At 35.2% G+C, this 21699-nt stretch overlaps 1 protein-coding gene across 4 annotated transcripts; it reads left to right on the plus strand.

The window, feature by feature from the left end:
• The first annotated feature begins 416 nt into the window (after positions 1 to 416).
• LOC131524975 (gastrula zinc finger protein XlCGF57.1-like) lies at positions 417 to 14395 on the plus strand. Of its 4 annotated transcripts, none has more exons than XR_009267131.1 (3): positions 417 to 685; positions 1376 to 1511; positions 5433 to 6772. XR_009267131.1 is itself a non-coding variant. In XM_058752443.1 (2 exons), exons 1-2 carry the CDS (start codon positions 571 to 573, stop codon positions 12334 to 12336), a joined length of 1776 nt encoding a protein of 591 aa, XP_058608426.1. In that variant the 5' UTR covers positions 417 to 570; the 3' UTR covers positions 12337 to 14395. The 4 variants fall into 4 exon arrangements, 1 of the variants encoding a protein (XP_058608426.1); XR_009267130.1 differs by having other exon boundaries at positions 1336 to 1520; positions 5433 to 6767; XR_009267129.1 differs by having other exon boundaries at positions 1376 to 1520; positions 5433 to 6763.
• The last annotated feature ends 7304 nt before the right edge of the window (positions 14396 to 21699 follow it).

Below are 21699 nucleotides of genomic sequence, written 5' to 3' on the forward strand. Positions count from 1 at the left end.
TTACACAAAAAGAGGAAACAAAAGATGCCTAGCAGTACATGCATCATGTGAACTGAGTTAGCTGCTATTTGCAATTGTTACATTTAATAATAATAATAATATGTTAAATGGGGTAATACATTAAATGTTGAATAAATAACAAAGCATATATTATATGCAAATAGTAAACACTAAACCTTAGTTTAATATTAAATATTAAACAGTGAATGAATTTAGAAGACAAGATAATATAATGTTTCTTAATAATGTTAGCAATCAAACCATAGGGAAATAAACAATACAATGCATTGATATAAATAATTCGATATGTGTAATATGAAAACAAATCATCAATCATTATGTACTGATTTTTTGACGTATTTATGCATTTGTTTGCTTAAAAGTGAACGTCCATTCATCTCCCTGTGTGTGACGTCACATACCCGCGACATGTTAGTGAAAACAGAGTTGTGGAATTTTGCACGAGTTTCGAAGTTGTAAATCTGATTAAACTGGAGTTCTGTTGTACTGCCTAATAGGACGCTGGGAATTACATTTCGGAGCTGATTGTAACTGCGTCACATATGAAACATGTCTGACATAGTATTGAAAATGGAGATTAAAGAGGAGAGTGAAGACATGGGATATGAAGAAGCATCCAGAACGAAAACTGAAGATGCAAAGGTGTTCAAAGATAAAGAAACAGGTTGGTGTCCAGTCTTTATTCTTCATTAATGATTGCTGATGAATACTGAGGTAATTTGTAGTGTAATTGAAGACGTGCACAGTGATGCAGTGACTGGAGCGTTTCGCAATGTGCTGAGGGCTTTTGTATTTAGGACAGATACAGATTTTTAGATTATATTCGATTCAAATTCAGAAGCTTATGATTCGAATGGCCATTATAAATGAACTATAAATTCTTTCTAACATAGGTTAGAATTAGTTTTTTCTTCTTTTTTTATATATATACATATAATGATCAGACCAAAACATATTGGCCATAACTGTAAATTGTAAATACTTTCTGGTTTTCAAGTATAAGCTGTAAATTTATTTCATTGTGAGAAAAATGAGTCGCATTGTGTTGTGACCGCTCTATGAATACTAACTGAAGTAAACTAGAAATTGTATTTGTCTTATAACATTGTAATCAGTTATGGGCATGTAGATTCAGCAGTAGGCATATATGTATGTGTATATATATACTATTAGTTTCCCAGTGGTTTACATCGTATGTAGTTTACGTTATGTGACTACTTCACAACAAAAACAAAAGAAACCTAATGCTTTTGTCTCCAAAAGCTTTTTTTTTCTTTTTTTTCTTGCATTTCTTGCATAATGAAATTGAACCAGCTCAGTACCAACGCATTTTCCGCCAATTCTTTTTCGTGAGTTGGGACACATGCAAAGGGATTGTGGGTGACTGGAAGAAGCAAAGGATACCCATGATGGATTCTCCAAAATATGGCGAATGAGGGATTCGAAACTAAGGCTGTATTCCAAGGATCCTTCGACAGCTTGATGACCTGGTCAGTGAGGTATGCAGCCTTACTAGGATGCAGCTGTCTGAATGAAAAGCACCCAGTGTCACTGTTATAGAAACAACTATAAAAGTGATGTACAATTTATGCAGTTAGGAAGGGGTGGGCAAAATTGAGATTGTTCAAATGAAGATCGCAATTAATCTGGAAATATTTACCCAGGGCGGTCCCCTTCATTGTAATGCCAAAAGAAATTAAAAACCAAAATAAAGACCAAAATACAAATAGAGTGCTGTTAAATGTATAATCCTGATAATGATAAAAAAATAAGTTCAGTTTTATTAGTATAATTTAGTATAAAAACCTTTCAAAGTAGCTTTAGAGAGAATATTGTCATGCAGACAGCATTGACATGACACTCTGACAGTGGTGAGGAGAAATATAAAATATATGTATAAAATAATCTTTAAAGTATAACATTGTATCAGAGGTGTAAAAAGTCCTCAAATTTTACTCAAGTGAAAGTACAGATACTCTGTGAAAATTTTACTCAATTAAAAGTACAAGTATCTGGCCAAAAACATACTTGAGTAAAAGTAAAAAAGTACAACTTTAAATTGTACTCCAGTATTAAAAAAGTAGAAGTACTTTTTTTTCTGACAGACATTCAGAAGTTTGATTAAAGGGAGAAAACAGAACAAAATGCAATGGCACAGCTCAAACACAGGAAATAAAAAATACAGGGAAAGGGATTAAAAGGAAACTCCATCCTTTCCACCCTCATGCCATCCTATATGACTTTCGTTTATCAGATGAACACAAACTAAGAGTTTTAGAAAAAAAAATCGCGTGTACGGGACATCCAAAAATGACACTTCAAAAACTACATGTAGTGAATATGACAGTAACTCATGCAATCCCTGTTAATGAATCAGTGTCGTCTTAAATGAAACGATACGTAAGAAGTATACAACTAATATAAACTTGACTGTCATGTTCACTTTGTGTGGTTTCTGAAGTGGTTCTGTCCCCTTGCATTATCTGGACTAAAAATATTTGCTTGTGTTCATCTTAAGAAAGAAAGTCATAAACATCTGGGATGACATGAGGGTCAGTAAATGATGAGAGCGTTTTCATTTCTGGGTGAACTATCCTATCCCAGAACTATCCCAGAATACAAGAATGTGTTGAATTAATGAGGAGAGTCATAGAATTACAAAAGTAATGTTTTGAAAGGCCACTTGTTTTGTGTTGTGTATTCAATGTCACTGTCTAAAAGGATAATTAATCTTTTAATTGTTTATTTGGGGCATTTAGAATTTTTTTTTTTCTCAGCAAATATTGATAAATAATTATTTGCGACTAATTAGATTAATTAATGAGCAAATCATGTAATTATTAAGATTTATTTTTTTTAATTAATTGACAGTCCTAATTCCTACTCAATGTATATATAATGACATATTATAAATACAACTTATCCACTACCTGGTAAGAACATCACTAAATATGAATTACAATTAATTTAACATACAATGTTTATTTAATTAAAAAAATATTCCCACAAAAATATTAATTGTATTTAAATTCTAATTACTGATTTTATTTGTACTCAATCTTGTGCATTCAGCTGATATATTACACGGCTAATGGCTTTATCAAAACAGAATGAATAGTGAATAAACTTTTTTTGGGAAAACGGAACTTTGCTACCTCAGTATGCATCCTCAAAGATTTGATGGTGAACTTTTGAAGCCAGACATTTACCTGATGTGATTAATCACACAATTTCCATGTAATAATGCCATGGTTAATAAAGCAATATCACACAAGTAAGAGTGCAATTTTTCATCACAAAGTTTATAAATTATCAAGCAGTGAATCTGTTGTATAATAGTAAGATATAGATATAATAATAAAACATTATGCCAAACTGCTTAAGGGTTTAATTTTTTCCTAGGTGTTTTTTTTTTTTTTTTAATGGTAAAGACAGTTACCATCAGTTAGATGTTAGATGTTAGTTACCAACACATAGATGTTTTACCAGCTAAGAAGATCAGCACTTTTAAGAGTTTCATCCCTCTATCCGATGTGAGCATAAGTATTGGAACAGTTGCCTCACAGGTCTTTCTAAGTGATCAGATGTGTCCTGTTGCATTAATTCTTCAGATATTAAAAGCAGGGAATGTGTCGTATCAGTTATATCCATTACTTCTGCATTCTGAATCTTGCATTTGATGATGACACACACAAACCAGGATGAAGATGAGGGAGCTGACTTTGAGAGAAAAGCAAGAAATTTGGATGCTAAAAGAAAAGAGGAAGTCAGTTAGAGCTCTGGCAAAAACAAAGGGCATGGAGAAATTGAGAGTTTGGAAACCACCAGCAACCAACAACTATCTGATCGGCTGAGAAAACAACAGTAGTTGTTCATCATAATAGCTGTGAAAATGAACCCTAAAAGATGTGTCTGTAAAATCGCCAACGACTTCCAGAAAGCTGGGGTGATGCTCTGACGATCTACTGTCCTCAGGAGACTTTGACACAGAATTACAGATGCTACACAGCAAGATACAAACCTCTGACCAGCTCCAAAAATAGAAAGGCAAGATTAGAGTTTGCCAAAAAGCACAAAGGTGAGCCAGAAGAGTTTTGGAACTGTGTTTATGGACCGATGAGACAAAGGTGAAACTTTATCTAAGTGATGGGAAAGCAAAAATGTGGAGAAAAAAAGGGAACTGCAATGATCCCAAGCATACAGCCTCATCTGTAAAGCATGGTGGAGGTGGTGTCATGGCATGGGCATGCATGGCTGTCTCTGGAACAGGCCAGGCTCAACTTTACTGATGACTTAATGTATGATGACAGTAGCAGAATTAATTTGGAAGAGTAAAAAACCATCTTGCCTACCAATGTTCAAGAAAATGCCACCAGATTCATTGGGAAGTGCTTCATATTGCATCAGGACAATGACCCAAAACACCTGCCAGTTCAGTCAAGGAGTTTATAAGGGCAAAGAAATGGAAAGTCTTAGATTGCCAACTCAGAAGTCAATCTCAAGATTTAAATCCGATTGAACATGAATTTCACCTGCTGAAGAGGAGAGTAAAGGCAGAAACTCCCCAAAACAAGCAACAATTGGAATTGGCTGCATTAAAGGCTGGGAAAAGTATTTCAAAGGATGAGACCAAGAGTCTGCTGATGTCTATGGGTCACAGACTCACTGCTGTGATTGTGCGCAAGGGATCTGCAACTAAATAATAGCTTTTAATCTTTTATATCTGACTTATGTTCAATTGTCCCAATACTTATGCTCGCATCAATGAGTGGGATGAACTCTAAAAGTGCTGTTCTTTTTATTTAGTAAAACATGTATGTGTTGAAACGGCTAATAATAAAATGTGACATTCTGTAGTTTTGTCTCATATTCATCTTTTCATCATATTGTATTTCATCAAATGTCTTGAGTCCACAGCCAACAGAACAATTTTGTCTTCACTGTTCCAATACTTTTGGAGGGCACTGTGTATATATATATATATATATATATATATATATATATATATATAATTATTATTATTATTTTATTTTTAAATTATTTTTACTTTATGCCCCTCCCAAATTAAACATCTAATTATTTGTTTTTTTTTTTAGCTTTTTTATTTAAATTTAAAAATTAGTTTTGACTCAGAAATTAGGAATGCATTGTTAGATGTTTTTATATATATATATAAGTACTAAAAAAGTGTTACAGCATCGTTCCTTCAAACAACTGTTAACTTTTTTCATCTGATATTTACCCAGTTGTGATGGCATTAACATGAAGAAGACTTTTTTTTCTTTTCTTTTTTTTTTTACATTTAACACATAAAAGATTGTGTACAATAGATACTGGGTCACTTTAATTTCCTTTCATTTCATATTTGTCTCTTTTAAAATGATTTTGAAAGTTTCATATTTTCATTCTAGATCTGATGGAACTCAAGGAGAAACATCAGTATCATTTCACAACTGGAGAAAATGATTTGAGCTGCTCACAAACTGAACAGAAGCCAATAAATCTATCAGTTGCCTGCAGTGTGCAATGAGTTTTGCTAGTGAAGGAAAGCTTAATGCACACATAAAAAGTCCCACTGGAGAAAAATCTTTCATCCCTCCAGTGTGGGAGGGGTTACCAGTGTCAATCATACTTTAAGCATCACATGAGAGCTCACGCTGGACAGAAGCCTTTTACCTGTATCCAGTGTGGAGTTTTACTTGTAGCGGTTAACCTTTATGGCACATATGAGAATATTACAGTGGAGAGAAGCCAAGGAAAGAGTTTCATATGTAAAGAAAAGGTTAAGTTGCTCACGAGATGAAAAGCATTTTTGTGTCATTTGTGTGGGAAGGCTTTCGCATCGGCAAAGTTTAAAAAAAGAAACATCAGTCACTTTGCTGTGAGGTGATTTAACTGTGAAAAGTGTGATTCAAATCTTACTTTGGCATCAACTGTTAAGTACATTTATTTTTAAATATTTAAATGTTTATACAGAGAAGTTATATGCACCAAAAAGTAGTTATCTAATAACTTTGCATATGCATTTAATCTTTATCTTTGATCATTTTATTCACTCAGGACCAAATGATGTTATCACTGTAAAAAGTGATAAGTTGACTTAACTTAAAACAATTGAAGAAACCCATTGCCTTAAAAATTTTAGGTAAGTGATAATTAAAAAAAATAAGTTAATTGAATTGTCAAGTTCACTTAACTTTATTTTTTAATTATTATGTACAACGGGTTTCCTCAATTTTTTTTTTTAAGTTAAGTCAACGTATCACTTTTTACAGTGATGTTAGCAGTGTTTCGTTATTCTTGTGTATTTCATTTAAGGGGCAAGAGTACCATGATGCTGTTTTACAGTGTTCATATGACTAATAAATGTTGATCCTGAGGACTGCAGTGTTGTTTTGGACTTTTTTTTTTTTATTAAGCTTCTCTACATCACGGATCAGTAAATTAAGTGAAATGGTGATGTTGGATATTTCTCTAATTTCCCCCATGGGAATTTGTGTGTATAGTATTTATTTTATTTTTATTATTTATTTCTGTATTGATTTATTTTTACTTGAAGCAGAAGATGCAGAAACTACTCAGGAGGCTTATTTTTCTTTCATAAAATCACCAAATATGTTGGATATTGTAATATTGCAAATCTTTTCTGTTTTATTGACACAATTATTATATATTGCCTTGATTTAAAAACAATCACTGTTTTTCCTTTTTTTTTTTTTTTTTTTTTACTGTATATATTTATTTTGAAATAGAAAAAAAAATAGTTTTGAGACTTTTTTTTCTTTCAGAAAATCACCAAATATGTTGGATATTGTATTGCAACTCTTCTGTTTTATTGACAAAAGTATTGCAGTTGTTTTAAGTAAAATAAGTGAACCTTATTATAAGTGTCCAAGATATATTTAAAACAACCTTAAAACCAACAACAACTGAGAAACAATGAGAAATATTGTCTTAAAATTGACATCTTAATAAGCAATTTATGTCTTAACACATACCTTGATTTACTCACAAACAGAGTTGGGTATAACTGTAATCTAATTACTTTTCATTGTAACGCAGTAAAGTAATGTTACATTTTAAATTTATGTAATTTGATTACAGTTACTTATGTCAATAAAATTACGTTACTTAAGTTACAAATGCAGTGTTAAAAAAATGAAGTAAAAATCACGATTTGCGCGTCAGTATGCCATTTAATAAATCACTGGAGAATGGGAGCTAAAATGAGAGTCCTACAACATTTAGATGCAATGAGGTTGCCTATCATATTTCAAAATGTTGCACTCGACGTACGAGTCTCGACATATTTTAGTCTGACATTGTAGTTTGGGAAAAGTTCAACAAGTGAATGTGTACAAGTTTATGTCACAGTAACACTAGTGAAAAATAAATGAGTCATCAGAATGAGATCAACCGCTGGATTAAACCGCGTCGGCATCACAATTCAAGGCTTATTCCTCACAGCGCGTCTTCTTCCAAAGACGAAAAGTAGCCGATATGAACGTGAATCTTTCTATAGAGGTGACATGAGTCAAGTCAAGTCACCTTTATTTATATAGCGCTTTTAACAATACAGATTGTGTCAAAGCACTTAACAGTATCAAATTAGAGGATAGAGTGTCAGTAATGTATAATGATAAGATTAAACACTCAATTTTCAGTTAAAGGCATTTCATTATTGAATTCAGAGATGTCATTGTCTAGCTCAGTTTAGTTTAAATATTATCTGTGTAATCAAATCGTCGATAATCGCTAGAAATTAAGTGCATGAGCGTTTACATGTTCGCGCGTCTCAAGCCTGGTTTCGCGTGGATGATTATCTTATAGCGCGCGATGTGCGTGGGCATGATCACATTATAGGTGAGCTCACGGAAAGACTGGACCTCGCATTGGTTTCATATGGATTATTTTATCAGAGAGTATTTGTTTTCGACATGACTTACTATTTAACAATAGACATTTCAAGCTTTCTTTAGATATACTGTATTTCTCATGTCATTTTCGTTCGTTTTAGTGACTCGTTTCAGGAAGATATTCACGGAGACTGAGATTGCAGAAAGCACACCCAAGTTTTGTCAAGTTTTATGAAGTTGTGTTGATATTGGGAGTGAATCAGGGTATACAAATAATAGGCCTATTTTTTTCAGTCAATAGGAAATTAATGAAAGAACTATGAGTTTCTCAGTGTATTTTTTAGGTTTGATAACTTGAAAAGTAAAGTAAACTTGAAAGTAAAGTAATTAGTAAGCTGATTACTTTTTAAATGCAGTACTTTTACTTTTTAAATCCAACACTGCTCATAAATTAAAAAGTATTGTTCAGCGTGTAAAAGCAGCAGAATATTGAACTTCATGCTAAGCATTTGTCATCTCGTTTACAGCTGTTAGTCTCATGACAGCGTCACATCCTTGTGTTTTATCTCTACATATACTTGACATCAGTAGATTCGTAGCATTCTGCGCAGCATTAATTCTAGTGTTTAAGAGTGTTTCCAGAGGTAATGCTGAGTTTCATTCAAAGTCCGATGTGGGATATTACTACTTGATATTTTCGACTATTGAACACAAAAGCGTTCTGTTGCTTTCTTTAGCTTTACAGGTGTCCGGTTGTCAACAAAATCAGCAATGACCCGCAGAAGATAAACGATATACAGCACTGGAGTTTGTTGTGCATTTGTAATATTAAAACGGTTAGTCAGTCGTCGTGTATTGCCTAGGAACCTAAAGTGAATGTTTATTATTCATGGAGTGCAGCCATGTTTGCGTGACGTCATACTCCCGTGTGTTGACAAAATCAGGGCAGTGGATTTTTCTGCACGAGTTTCCAAGTTGGAAGTTGGCGCTCTATTGTACTTCCAAATACAATGCTGGGAATTCCGGGTTCGACGTAGCACAGCATAACTATGTCTGACATATGTGTGAAACCAGAATTTATTAAAGAGCAGAGTGAAGACATGGGATATGAAGAAGCATACAGCACTAAAATTGAATATACAAAGGAAAAGAGTGGTTGGTGTTCATTTTTAAATTTTTTTATTAATGAATCCTGGTGAATATTAAGGTAATTTTCATGCAGTACACAATAGAGAGAAATGATGTGCATGCTACTGTCCATTTGCCTCTGTCTCGGAATACTTTGATTTCTTTTTATTCAGGATTCAAATGGTAACTCCTGGGGCCTGTACCATGATGGTGGCTGAACAAACTCAGGGTTACAGGATTAGTTTTGAGTTGACAAAACCAAACCAGTCCAATCCGGCTTTGTTGGTACCATGAAGCTGATCATCAACTTGGCTTGATCCTGAGTTAATGGAGCACGTGCACATGAAAGTGTGACATAAGTAATGAACAGCCAATCACATGCCTTAAAACTATGATTCTTGTGAGAGAGTCAGTGTGAAGATTAAAAGATTGAACAATATGAAGAATTTAAACGCATTTACACTGCACGATATATTTATGAAAGAGGAAAACTTGAAGAAAACATCTTACCAAGTGCAAGTAAAAGTTATAAAGTTAGTTTATAAAGTTGATAATATTTATAGATATAAAAACACTTAAAAACTAAGCTCATATGTAGTCATGTTTAAAGCTATTGATTCTAAAGCTTCATGGTACAGGGCTATGTAATATTTCATGTAAATGTACTATTTCCCTCACATCTTGAATGCACTTAAGTGTACCAAGTGCAAGTAAAAGTTGTAAAGTTAGTTGATAGAGTTGATAATATTTATAGATTTAAAAACTAACCTCATATAGTCATGTTTAAAGCTATTGATTCTAAAGCTTATTGGTACTGGCCCCTGGTAAGTTTGTGAGGCTTTATTTATTTATTTATGATTTAAGAAAGGAACAACTTATGAGAGTCAATTGGTCGTGAATTGAACTACACTGGTTTGCTGTATTTTTGATTCACCAAAAATAACTGGTTTAAAAGAGTCAATTTGTTTGTGATCCATACTGCAGTTATCGCGTTCGGACTTTATTGCATGCAGCCCATGAGGACAACGAGGAAAAGATACGTTTTCTTGTCATTATTTTGCAGAGCACGTCCTTTTAATGTATTATTACATTCGATTCGAACTCCAAACTAGATAAAATGACTGATTTTCTTGTGTGGCTGTAGATTGAGAGTGCAAAAAAACGCCAATAGATTAAAAGCAACAATAATAGCTGTCACATGGTAACCAATGTGAAATGTGATATTTCCCTCACATCTTGAATGCACATTTTTATTATTATATAAAAATGTTTTTTTAAATCTTTAGTGTGCATTTTCAATGTAAAAACTATTTATAATTCACAAATATCTTTAAGGTTCTGAGAAATCACACTATGTGACATGTATGAACATTATGATATATCAAGACAGTTGTATCACATTTTAACTTGAAGTAAAAACATGCTCATTGTATGTATAAATTGCATTTCTTTTCTTTTTTTTATATGTATTTGTTTAGGACATTAATAGAAAACAAAAACATTGCCCCACAACAAATATTAGAATCATCAAGATTTGGTTGCATTAACTAGACCTTTTATATTAATCTTAGTAAAAAATAAATAAAAAGAACCCCTTTTATTTAATATTTTATACTTGTCCTTTTTTAACTGTTTTTTTTTTTTTTTTACAATTTGATATTCTATTCTAGATCTGATGGGAATCAAAGAAGAAAGTCAAGAACTGAATGAAGTGGAGGAGAAGCATCAGTATCAGAAACCTAATCACTTCACAACTGGAGTAAATGGTTTGAACATCTTAAAAATTGAAAAGAATTTCTCAGAATCAAAAACAGAAGCCATAAAATCTTTCACCTGCCTTCAGTGTGGAAAGCATTTCACCACTAAAGGAAACCTTAACGTGCACCTCAAAATTCACACTGGGGAGAAGCCTTTCAGCTGCTGTCAGTGTGGGAAGAATTTTGCCACTAAAGGAAATCTTAATGTACACACAAGAATTCACACTGGAGAAAAGCCTTTCACCTGCCTTCAGTGTGGGAAGAGTTTCCCGTTTAAAGGAAGGCTTAATACGCACATAAGAATTCACACTGGAGAAAAGCCTTTCACCTGCCCTCATTGTGGAAGGAGTTACCAGTGTAAAACATACCTTAATAGGCACATGAAAATTCACGAAGCCCAGAACCCTTTCACCTGTGCTCAGTGTGGAAAAAGTTTCACAATGAAAGAAGGCTTGAAACGTCATATGAGAATTCACGCAGGAGACAAATCTTTCATGTGTCCTCATTGTGAGAAGAGTTTTATACATAAGAGAAACCTTGACTCGCACGTAAAGATTCACAATGGAGATCCATCTTCAGCATGTGTTGAGAAAGGAAAGAGTTTTGCTAAGCATGACACAAAAGTAAATATTGAAAGGAAATCATGCACATGCTCTCAATGTGGCAGGAGTTTCACAGATAAAGAAACCTATAATGCACACTTGAAAATTCATGTTGGAGAAGAGCTTTTCAGATGCAACTATTGTGGGAAGAGTTTCCCATGTGAGGAATATCTCAACAGACACATGCAAGTCCACACTGGAGAACAGCCTATCACCTGCTCTCAGTGTGGAAGTTGTTTCACAGACAAAAGAAGCCTTAAGAAACACATGAGAACTCACATTGGAGAAAAACCATTCACATGTTCTCAGTGTGGGAAGAGTTTTACACGTAAAGAAACCTTTAATGTGCATGTAAGACTTCATAATGGAGAAAAGCCTTTCAGATGCCTTCAGTGCGGAAAGAGTTACCCATATGAGCGATGTCTTAAGAGGCACATTAAAACTCACGCCGAGGAGAAGCCTTTCACCTGCACTCTGTGTGGAGGAAAATTCACAGAGAAAGGAAGCCTCAAGATTCACATGACGATCCACACTGGAGAGAAACCTTTTGGATGCTCGCAGTGTGGGAAGAGATTTAGACGTAAAGGAGGACTTAATGAGCACGTGAGGATTCACACTGGAGAAAAGCCGTACACTTGCCTCCAGTGCGGAAAGAGTTTCGCCGTTAAAGGAGGCTATAATTTGCACATGAGAACTCACACTGGAGAAAAGCCCTACGCTTGTCATCTGTGTGGGAAGAGTTTCATACTAAAAGCAATACTTCATATGCACATGCGTGTTCACACTGGAGAGAGGCCTTTCGTGTGCGTTCACTGCGGGAAAAGATTCAGACGGAAAGTAAACCTTAACCTGCACACCAGACTTCACACTGGAGAGAGGCCTTTTGTGTGCCAGAACTGTGGGAATACTTTCACGTGGGCAAGAAGTCTCAAACAACACGTATCACGCTTTTGTAAGGTAATTCAGCGCTGATCGGGATGGTACACATTTTTAATTGAGCAGCAGCCCTTAAAACACACTTGAAAATCCATGCAAATGAGAAGCCTGTTCTTTAGGGAAAGTGTTTTAAAGAGAACAAGGTAAAACACTGATTTGAGTAAAAAGGCCTCAAGTACCAGTGACTTGGGATGTCACCAAAAAGTGTTCGTATTGTGGAAAGATTTTAATCCATTCAGGATTAAATGTAAATTAAAATTAACTTCATAGTTTGCAATATAAATGTTATATCACTGATGCAAAAGTAAAAAAAAAAAAAAAAAAAGGTTCCATTTGTATTTGTAAATAATGATCAAGTTGTATATACAGCGTGTTATGAAAATGTTATGTTTGATTGATGGTTACACCACATGACATTTTAATCATTAAATGTAAACTTTTGTTGAAAGTGGTTAAACCATCCCTAAAACCACATGAAATTAAAGGGATAGTTCATCCAAAAATGAAAATTACCACATGATTTACTTACCCTCAAACCATGGTGTATATGTCCTTTTTTCAGATGAATACAATCGGAGTTATATTAAAAAATGTCCTGGCTTATCCAAGCTTTATAATGGCTGTGAATGGCTGTTGAGATTTTGAAGTTAAATAAAGTGCATCCATCCATCACAAAAAGTACTCCACATGTCTCTGGGTGGTTCACATGTTTAAATGTGATGTAAACTTTCTGGTTTGTGAATGTTGATACCTCTGGACTGGGCATCTGTGTTTCTGCATATCAGTCATCAGGCTTGTTGCCAGCTATGAGGTCACCAAAGTTCGGACCTCTAAATTTTTCATGTTCAAAAATAACATTTTTCCTCTGAATGAATAGTTTGCTGTTAAACTCCTCACATGAATGTCTGCATAGACCGTTTGCAAGAATGTTTAGCATCTGTGGTATGAAAATGATCGCTGCGAGTTGCTGCCCAGCGTGTTGCCAGATCCAGCTCTTTTTTAATTTTATTTTTTAAATTTGTATACATTAAAGCAAATTACAAACAACCGATCAGTTCAGTTCACCCATCTTTTAATGGGTGTTGTTTCTTTATATCAATGAAGTAAGTACTGTTCCACATTAGTTGGAGCTTTTTTAAGTATTTAACTTTCCTTATGATTTGTAATATAATTTCTTATGTGTAAGTATCGAAAGGAATCATTTGATGATAACATAATTGTTTCTTTAAGATCAGAGAATGAGTGCGATGTACTTCCATTAAATAACTGATCAACTATTATAAGACCCTTGTCAGACCATCTTTTGAAAGTAGCATCCCACCTAGAGAGTAAAAACTCCACTTTATTTGACACATTTTTGAAAGTTAATAAAGTGGGAAGTTTCAGTTTAGGGTCAGCAAAATATTTATATTATCTTAATTGCAAAAGATTCAGTTTATTTTTATTTATTTTTCAGTTTTGGTTTATTTTAATAGCGATATCTGGCAACACTGCATTGTCAGCACTTGAACTGACAATAATCAAAAAAGCCCATGGACAGGTTATTGCTGAGAGCATACAACATTCGATTAGAAACATTATCAACGCTGTCAAAACAGTAGCATTTAACACTAGTACACAGATCTGTTCAACAAGTAGGTTAGAATGAAATGAAACACACAAACACTAGCCATAAAGTCTATGCTATGTCATTCAGTAGAGTAGTTAAATGTTCACAAATCATGCTAAAAACATTCATAATGTTATCAGCTATATAGCAATGGTTATTAATAAAAACTATAACAGTAATATGTATTGTTGCATTAATAATAAACTGCTGATGAAATTATCCACCCCTAACTATAGTAAAATATTAACACATTTTGATTATATATTTTGTTTTTGTTAAGTAAAAAAGATTTTCTATGGATTTTATAAATTCTTAAATTTAGTTGCATCTTAAAAGGTCTTAAATTGTATTAGAAAGTCTTAATTATGATTTCAAGAGGTCTTAAATTTGGGAACAGGAAGACAAGAATTGCAATGGTTATGATTTCACTGAATAATTATGAGTACTACACATTTCAAAATCAGGTGCTGCATTGCTTTGCTTTACTGTGATTACTGGGAAAACAGCTGTATTTCTGTTGTTCCTAAAGGGCAACCTGCTGGCAGAAAATGAATTTGCATTTTCAATAAGCTCTTCTGCTGTTTTTGTTTAGATCGAAGTGAAAATCGACTAATATTTTTAGCAGCAAATACAAAGTTTTGAACCTGTCTTATACAGGTGCATCTCAATAAATTAGAATGTCGTGTTCATTTATTTCAGTAATTCAACTCAAATTGTGAAACTTGTGTATTAAATAAATCCAATGCACACAGACTGAAGTAGTTTAAGTCTTTGGTTCTTTTAATTGTGATGATTTTGGCTCACATTTAACAAAAACCCACCAATTCACTATCTCAACAAATTAGAATATGGTGACATGCCAATCAGCTAATCAACTCAAAACACCTGCAAAGGTTTCCTGAGCCTTCAAAATAGTCTCTCGGTTTGGTTCACTAGGCTACACAATCATGGGGAAGACTACTGATCTGACAGTTGTCCAGAAGACAATCATTGACACCCTTCACAAGGAGGGTAAGCCACAAACATTCATTGCCAAAGAAGCTGGCTGTTCACAGAGTGCTGTATCCAAGCATGTTAACAGAAAGTTGAGTGGAAGGAAAAAGTGTGGAAGAAAAAGATGCACAACCAACCGAGAGAACCGCAGCCTTATGAGGATTGTCAAGCAAAATCGATTCAAGAATTTGGGTGAACTTCACAAGGAATGGACTGAGGCTGAGGTCGAGGCATCAAGAGCCACCACACACAGACGTGTCAAGGAATTTGGCTACAGTTGTCGAATTCCTCTTGTTAAGCCACTCCTGAACCACAGACAACGTCAGAGGCGTCTTACCTGGGCTAAGGAGAAGAAGAACTGGACTGTTGCCCAGTGGTCCAAAGTCCTCTTTTCAGATGAGAGCAAGTTTTGTATTTCATTTGGAAACCAAGGTCCTAGAGTCTGGAGGAAGGGTGGAGAATCTCAAAGCCCAAGTTGCTTGAAGTCCAGTGTTAAGTTTCCACAGTCTGTGATGATTTGGGGTGCAATATCATCTGCTGGTGTTGGTCCATTGTGTTTTTGAAAACCAAAGTCACTGCACCCGTTTACCAAGAATTTTGGAGCACTTCATGCTTCCTTCTGCTGACCAGCTTTTTAAAGATGCTGATTTCATTTTCCAGCAGGATTTGGCACCTGCCCACACTGCCAAAAGCACCAAAAGTTGGTTAAATGACCATGGTGTTGGTGTGCTTGACTGGCCAGCAAACTCACCAGACCTGAACCCCATAGAGAATCTATGGGGTATTGTCAAGAGGAAAATGAGAAACAAGAGACCAAAAAATGCAGATGAGCTGAAGGCCACTGTCAAAGAAACCTGGGCTTCCATACCACCTCAGCAGTGCCACAAACTGATCACCTCCATGCCACGCCGAATTGAGGCAGTAATTAAAGCAAAAGGAGCCCCTACCAAGTATTGAGTACATATACAGTAAATGAACATACTTTCCAGAAGGCCAACGATTCACTAAAAATGTTTTTTTTTTTTTTTTGGTCTTATGAAGTATTCTAATTTGTTGAGATAGTGAATTGGTGGGTTTTTGTTAAATGTGAGCCAAAATCATCACAATTAAAAGAACCAAAGACTTAAACTACTTCAGGCTGTGTGCACTGAATTTATTTAATACACAAGTTTCACAATTTGAGTTGAATTACTGAAATAAATGAACTTTTCCACAACATTCTAATTTATTGAGATGCACCTGTATATGATTTTAACAATCCAGCAGATACCCTGTAAAAGGTGCTTTAATAGGTCAGAGCACGGTTTGGAATTATTATTAATTGTCATGGCCAGTCACCAACAGCTAAACAAAATATAATTAATTTCCAAATGGGTAACTATGAGTAACCAACATACATACACAAGTTCTTACGTACACAGTTACATACACAAGGTCAAAAGATTAAAAATAACAACAAAAACATGTTCATTCTCAAACCTGTCACGTCTTGTATTTTATTGTGACGATTTGAGAAGTAAATATTTCTAATAAAAAAAAAAAATGATGGGAAGCGTAGACTAGAAGTTTAGCCATTGTTTGTGTATTATTTAAATTTACCATAATAAAGACATTGACGACATAGATTATCTATCTGCTGTGTTACTATAATAACAAATAATTGTTTTAATCCTAAAGAACTGGGTGTTATCAGAAGTGTTATTATTGGTGTTATGATAAATGCTGTCAAACTATGCCTCCATAAATTGATGTGTTACCGACTGTTTTTGATGTCATTACATCAATGTGGCACGCCGAGAAATTATAAACATTACTTTTAAGCAAATGAAATGCATAACTGACTCAAGGTCTGTACATTACATCTGTATGTAGAACAAACATTGACATTTTGTGTCTTTATTCGTCATCTTTATCAAAAGAAGTGGAGATGTGAAGTAAGAATATCCAATGTCTAATTTTGAATGAAACTCATCTTTATACTATACTATGTGCAACAAAGCAGCATAAAACATACTTTTAGTGTATAAGTATGTGAGTTGGGATTCAGACAAATGAATGTCAGCAGTATTCTTATTCTGAACTTAAAGACACAGTTCGAAATGAGCAGAAATATGGGTAGAACTTTATTTTACAGTATGTGTACTTCCCTGGTACATACATGGTAAATATCTTGTACCTACAGGCAAGTGAGTGGTAACACAAGGTACTTACCTGAAGTGGATATACATGGTAACAAATAAGAAACACGGCTGTACTTAACAGTCGTACATGCATGGTAATTAGTTTGTACATACAGACAAGTGTAGGTAAGAATGGTCACTTACAGGTAGTGCCCATACATGGTGACTAATAAGACACATTAATGTACATAATGATATTGTCACGAATCTGGTTCGTGGTCTTCCGTCCACTTGCCATCGGAGGTCGCCCTTCCATCATATTGACTCTCGCACCACACAGACTGTTGCACGTCACACTGGACTGCATTTCCCATCATCCATTGCACTGATCACACAGCTGTCACCGATCACACAGTTGTCACCAATTACACACTCACCTGAGAGCTATTACACACTCTGCTTAACACACACTCAGATCCTGCTCTAGTGGCTGAGTATTGTTCTAGCGTTTAACATTCTCCTAGTGTTAGCTGTCTTACCGAGCCTTTCCGTGTTTCTGTTTAGTCTTTTTGTGTTGCCTGTGTATCTTGGATTAACCCTTATCTTGCTGTTCGGACTCTGTTTGTACCTCACCTGGACTATTGCTCATGGTATTGGACTACCTCTCTTCTCAAGCCCTCTGGATATTGTTCTCCGATCGTAGACACGCGTTTTCCTTAGGATTTACTCTTGGACTTGCCTGTGTTATACCTGTTTGCCTCAGTTTGAACCATGCCTGTTATGACCACGTCTCTATCTAATAAAAGCCTGCAAATGTTTCCACACGTCTCACGTCTTGTTCGACCGGTTACAGATATGTACATGATAAATGTGTAGCACCTACGGAAAAATGTGGTATTATGTAGTAACAAACAAGACACATACTGTACTTGGTATATATGGTACGCTTGGTAAGTCCTAACCTTACCTAATAAAAAGGACTGTTTTCAATTGCTTGTGTATGACTGTTAATGCTAAATTGCTCTCCACAACAGTGCTTACAAAATTTGAAGAACTGGCAATTCCTGTGTAATGTTTATGTAAAATGGTGCACTTTATTTTACAGTCCTATTTCCATATACCGTATTGTCCCGAATATAAGACAATGTTTTTTTCTTGGAAATACATCTGAAAAAACGCGGTCGTCTTATATTCGGGGTCTAGACTTTGACATGTCAATAATACACCCACAATAACAGGTTGCGCCAAAAACGCATAAAACGAGTGTGCCATGAAATATGTAATGTAATGTGTGTTGTAAAGTTGTGACTGTCATGTTAGCCTAGACAGTAGAGACAAATTGTACCATGGATGCGTAGATTTACTTCACATAATCTGCAAAAGTCGTTCACAGCCATCTTCATTTGCTCGATGGTTTTGTTTTCGCCACATACCTGTGTTTACAGCGGAAGTTCAAGGCGGCTGAGCTGGCGCATAACATACTTCATAACCAAACGTTATGTGATTGGCTTTCAGGGACACCAATGATTTTAAACTTCAGACAAGCCCCCCCCCCCCCCAGAAAGTAAATGCTTGTCAATTTTGCCCTTCCAGACTCTGTCTACGAAGCAAAGTGAAGTAGCAGAGTTTGGTATTACCAGGCTAATTTTTGATTACGTAAATTCCTAATAATTATGTGTGTAGACAGATTTTATTTTGGAATTATACAGTAGCTACTGGACTCATATTTGCACTTGCAACTCCTGATTGCCATGTGTCAAAATCCCTATTTAAAAGGACTGTGCCTGCTAAGTATTAACACTATGCAGTGCTGCACAGTTACTGCCGTGTTCCAAACTGCAATGGCACCTACCATCAATTACTCAATAAGTACCTTGGTCCATGTTTAAACCCCCCAACTTGAGTACCGCATAACTTAAACTGTACATTAACTAATAGGTACATACACCAGTTACATAGTAAGTATATGGAAATAGGACTGTAAAATAAAGTGCACCATTTTACATAAACATTACCAGTTTTTCAAACTTTGTAAGCACTGTTGTGGAGACAAATTTAGCATTAATAGTCCTACACAAGCAATTGAAAAACAGTCTTTTTTATTAGGTAAGGTTAGGTTAATCATTCATTAATGATTCCTGATGAAATATTAATGTAACAAAGTTTCAGGGAACTTTCCATGACTGATTAGAGAGAAATAGTTTAATTTTAAGTTAGATTTAGTTAATTTACCAAACATACCTGGGTCAATGTAAGAGCAGTTCATGAAAAGAACATATCTAAGGTTATAGAAATCTTCAAATGGTTTTGAAAACATTTTCAAGAAAAATGTTGTGGTGTTAATAACATTTTGCACCTTGAATACATACACTACTCAATTATGTAACTGGCCCATTTATTGGTCTCATAACAATACACCTCATCCAGTTTGCCAAATTTTAAGGGATGTAAGTTTAACAAATTAATACAAAAAAATACATTTAAAATGCTCATTGCCTTGAATTGCGATTAGGATGAGCAGCACTAATTTTATGATCATAACAGCAGTATATATAAATAGATACTGAGCTAATTTAATTTATTTTCATTTCATATTTTTCCCTCTTTTAATGACATTTACAAATTGATGTTTAATTTCAGATCTTACGGAACTTCAAGAATGGAATGAAGTGGATGAGAAACACCATTATCAGAAATCCCATTATTTCACAATGGAGAAAATGATTTGAGCTGCTCACAAACAACAATAGAAGCCAACAAATCTTTCACGTGCCCTCAGTGAGGAATGAGATTCACCAGTAAAGGAAATCTTAATGGGAAGAGTTTCCCATTTAAAGGAAGGCTTAATGCGCACATGAGAAATCACACTGGAGAAAAGCCTTTCACCTGTCTTGTTTCTTGTGTTGTCATTGTGAGGAGAGTTCCATTCATGAAGCGAGACTTCAGATGCACATGAGAATCCACACTGGTGATGAGCCGTTCATGTGAGATCAGTGTGGAAAGAGTTTCATGCATAAAGTAAGTCTCAGTACTCAAATGAGAATTCACGCTGGAGAAAAGTTTTTCAAATAATAATAAAAATTGATTTAAAAAATTAATTTTTTCAAAAGAAATTATAATAAAATATTATGCCAAACTTTTTTTTTTTTTATCTCATTCTTTTATGGAGGCTTGTGTCTTTATTATGATTTCAGGACAGTCAATGACAGTGTTTTTTAACCCATTCCCCCCTTAAAATATTAAATGAACCAGTTGTTCTAATCATATACATATCTATGGTTCTGATCACCAGAATCTGCTATTTAAAAAAAAAAAAAAAAAACTAAATAAATAATAATAATAATAATAATATATATATATATATATATATATATATATATATATATATATACAGTGGGGCAAAAAGTATTTAGTCAGCCACCAACTGTGCAAGTTCTCCCACTTAAAAAGATGAGAGAGGCCTGTAATTTTCATCATAGGTATACCTCAACTATGAGAGACAAAATGAGAAAAAAATCCAGAAAATCACATTGTAGGATTTTTAAGAATTAATTGGTAAATTCCTCGGTAAAATAAGTATTTGGTCACCTACAAACAAGCAAGATTTCTGGCTCTCACAGACCTGTAACTTCTTCTTTAAGAGGCTCCTCTGTCCTCTGCTCGTTACCTGTATTAATGGCATCTGTTTGAACTCGTGATCAGTATAAAAGACACCTGTCCACAACCTCAAACAGTCCAACTCCAAACTCCACCATGGCTAAGACCAAAGAGCTGTCAAAGGACACCAGAAACAAAATTGTAGACCTGCACCAGGCTGGGAAGACTGAATCTGCAATAGGTAAGCAGCTTGGTGTGAAGAAATCAACTGTGGGAGCAATTATTAGAAAATGGAAGACATACAAGACCACTGATAATCTCCTCGATCTGGGGCTCCACGCAAGATCTCACCCGTGGGGTCAAAATGATCACAAGAACTGTGAGCAAAATCCCAGAACCACACGGGGGACCTAGTGAATGACCTGCAGAGAGCTGGGACCAAAGTAACAAAGGCTACCATCAGTAACACACTGCGCCGCCAGGGACTCAAATCCTGCAGTGCCAGATGTGTTCCCCTGCTTAAACCAGTACATGTCCGGGCCTGTCTGAATTTGGATGATCCAGAAGAGGATTGGGAGAATGTCATATGGTCAGATGAAACCAAAATAGAACTTTTGGTAAAAACTCAACTTGTCGTGTTTGGAGGAGAAAGAATGCTGAGTTGCATCCAAAGAACACCATACCTACTGTGAAGCATGGGGTGGAAACATCATGCTTTGGGGCTGTTTTTCTGCAAAGGGACCAGGACGACTGATCCGTAAACGAAAGAATGAATGGGGCCATGTATCGTGAGATTTTGAGTGAAAACCTCCTTCCATCAGCAAGGGCATTGAAGATGAAACGTGGCTGGGTCTTTCAGCATGACAATGATCCCAAACACACCGCCCGAACAGCGAAGGAGTGGCTTCGTAAGAAGCATTTCAAGGTCCTGGAGTGGCCTAGCCAGTCTCCAGATCTCAACCCCATCGAAAATCTTTGGAGGAGTTAAAAGTCCATGTTGCCCAGCGACAGCCCCAAAACATTACTGCTCTAGAGGAGATCTGCATGGAGGAATGGGCCAAAATACCAGCAACAGTGTGT

The sequence above is a fragment of the Onychostoma macrolepis genome, chromosome 18 (genome assembly GCF_012432095.1).
Source record: "Onychostoma macrolepis isolate SWU-2019 chromosome 18, ASM1243209v1, whole genome shotgun sequence".
Taxonomy (NCBI): Eukaryota; Metazoa; Chordata; class Actinopteri; order Cypriniformes; family Cyprinidae; genus Onychostoma; species Onychostoma macrolepis.

Coding starts and splice junctions, on each gene's coding strand:
- LOC131524975 (XM_058752443.1), top strand. CDS start 571: ATGTCTGACATAGTATTGAAAATGGAGATTAAAGAGGAGAGTGAAGAC. Junction 686..10,675: donor GTTCAAAGATAAAGAAACAG/GTTGGTGTCCAG, acceptor ATTCTATTCTAG/ATCTGATGGGAATCAAAGAA.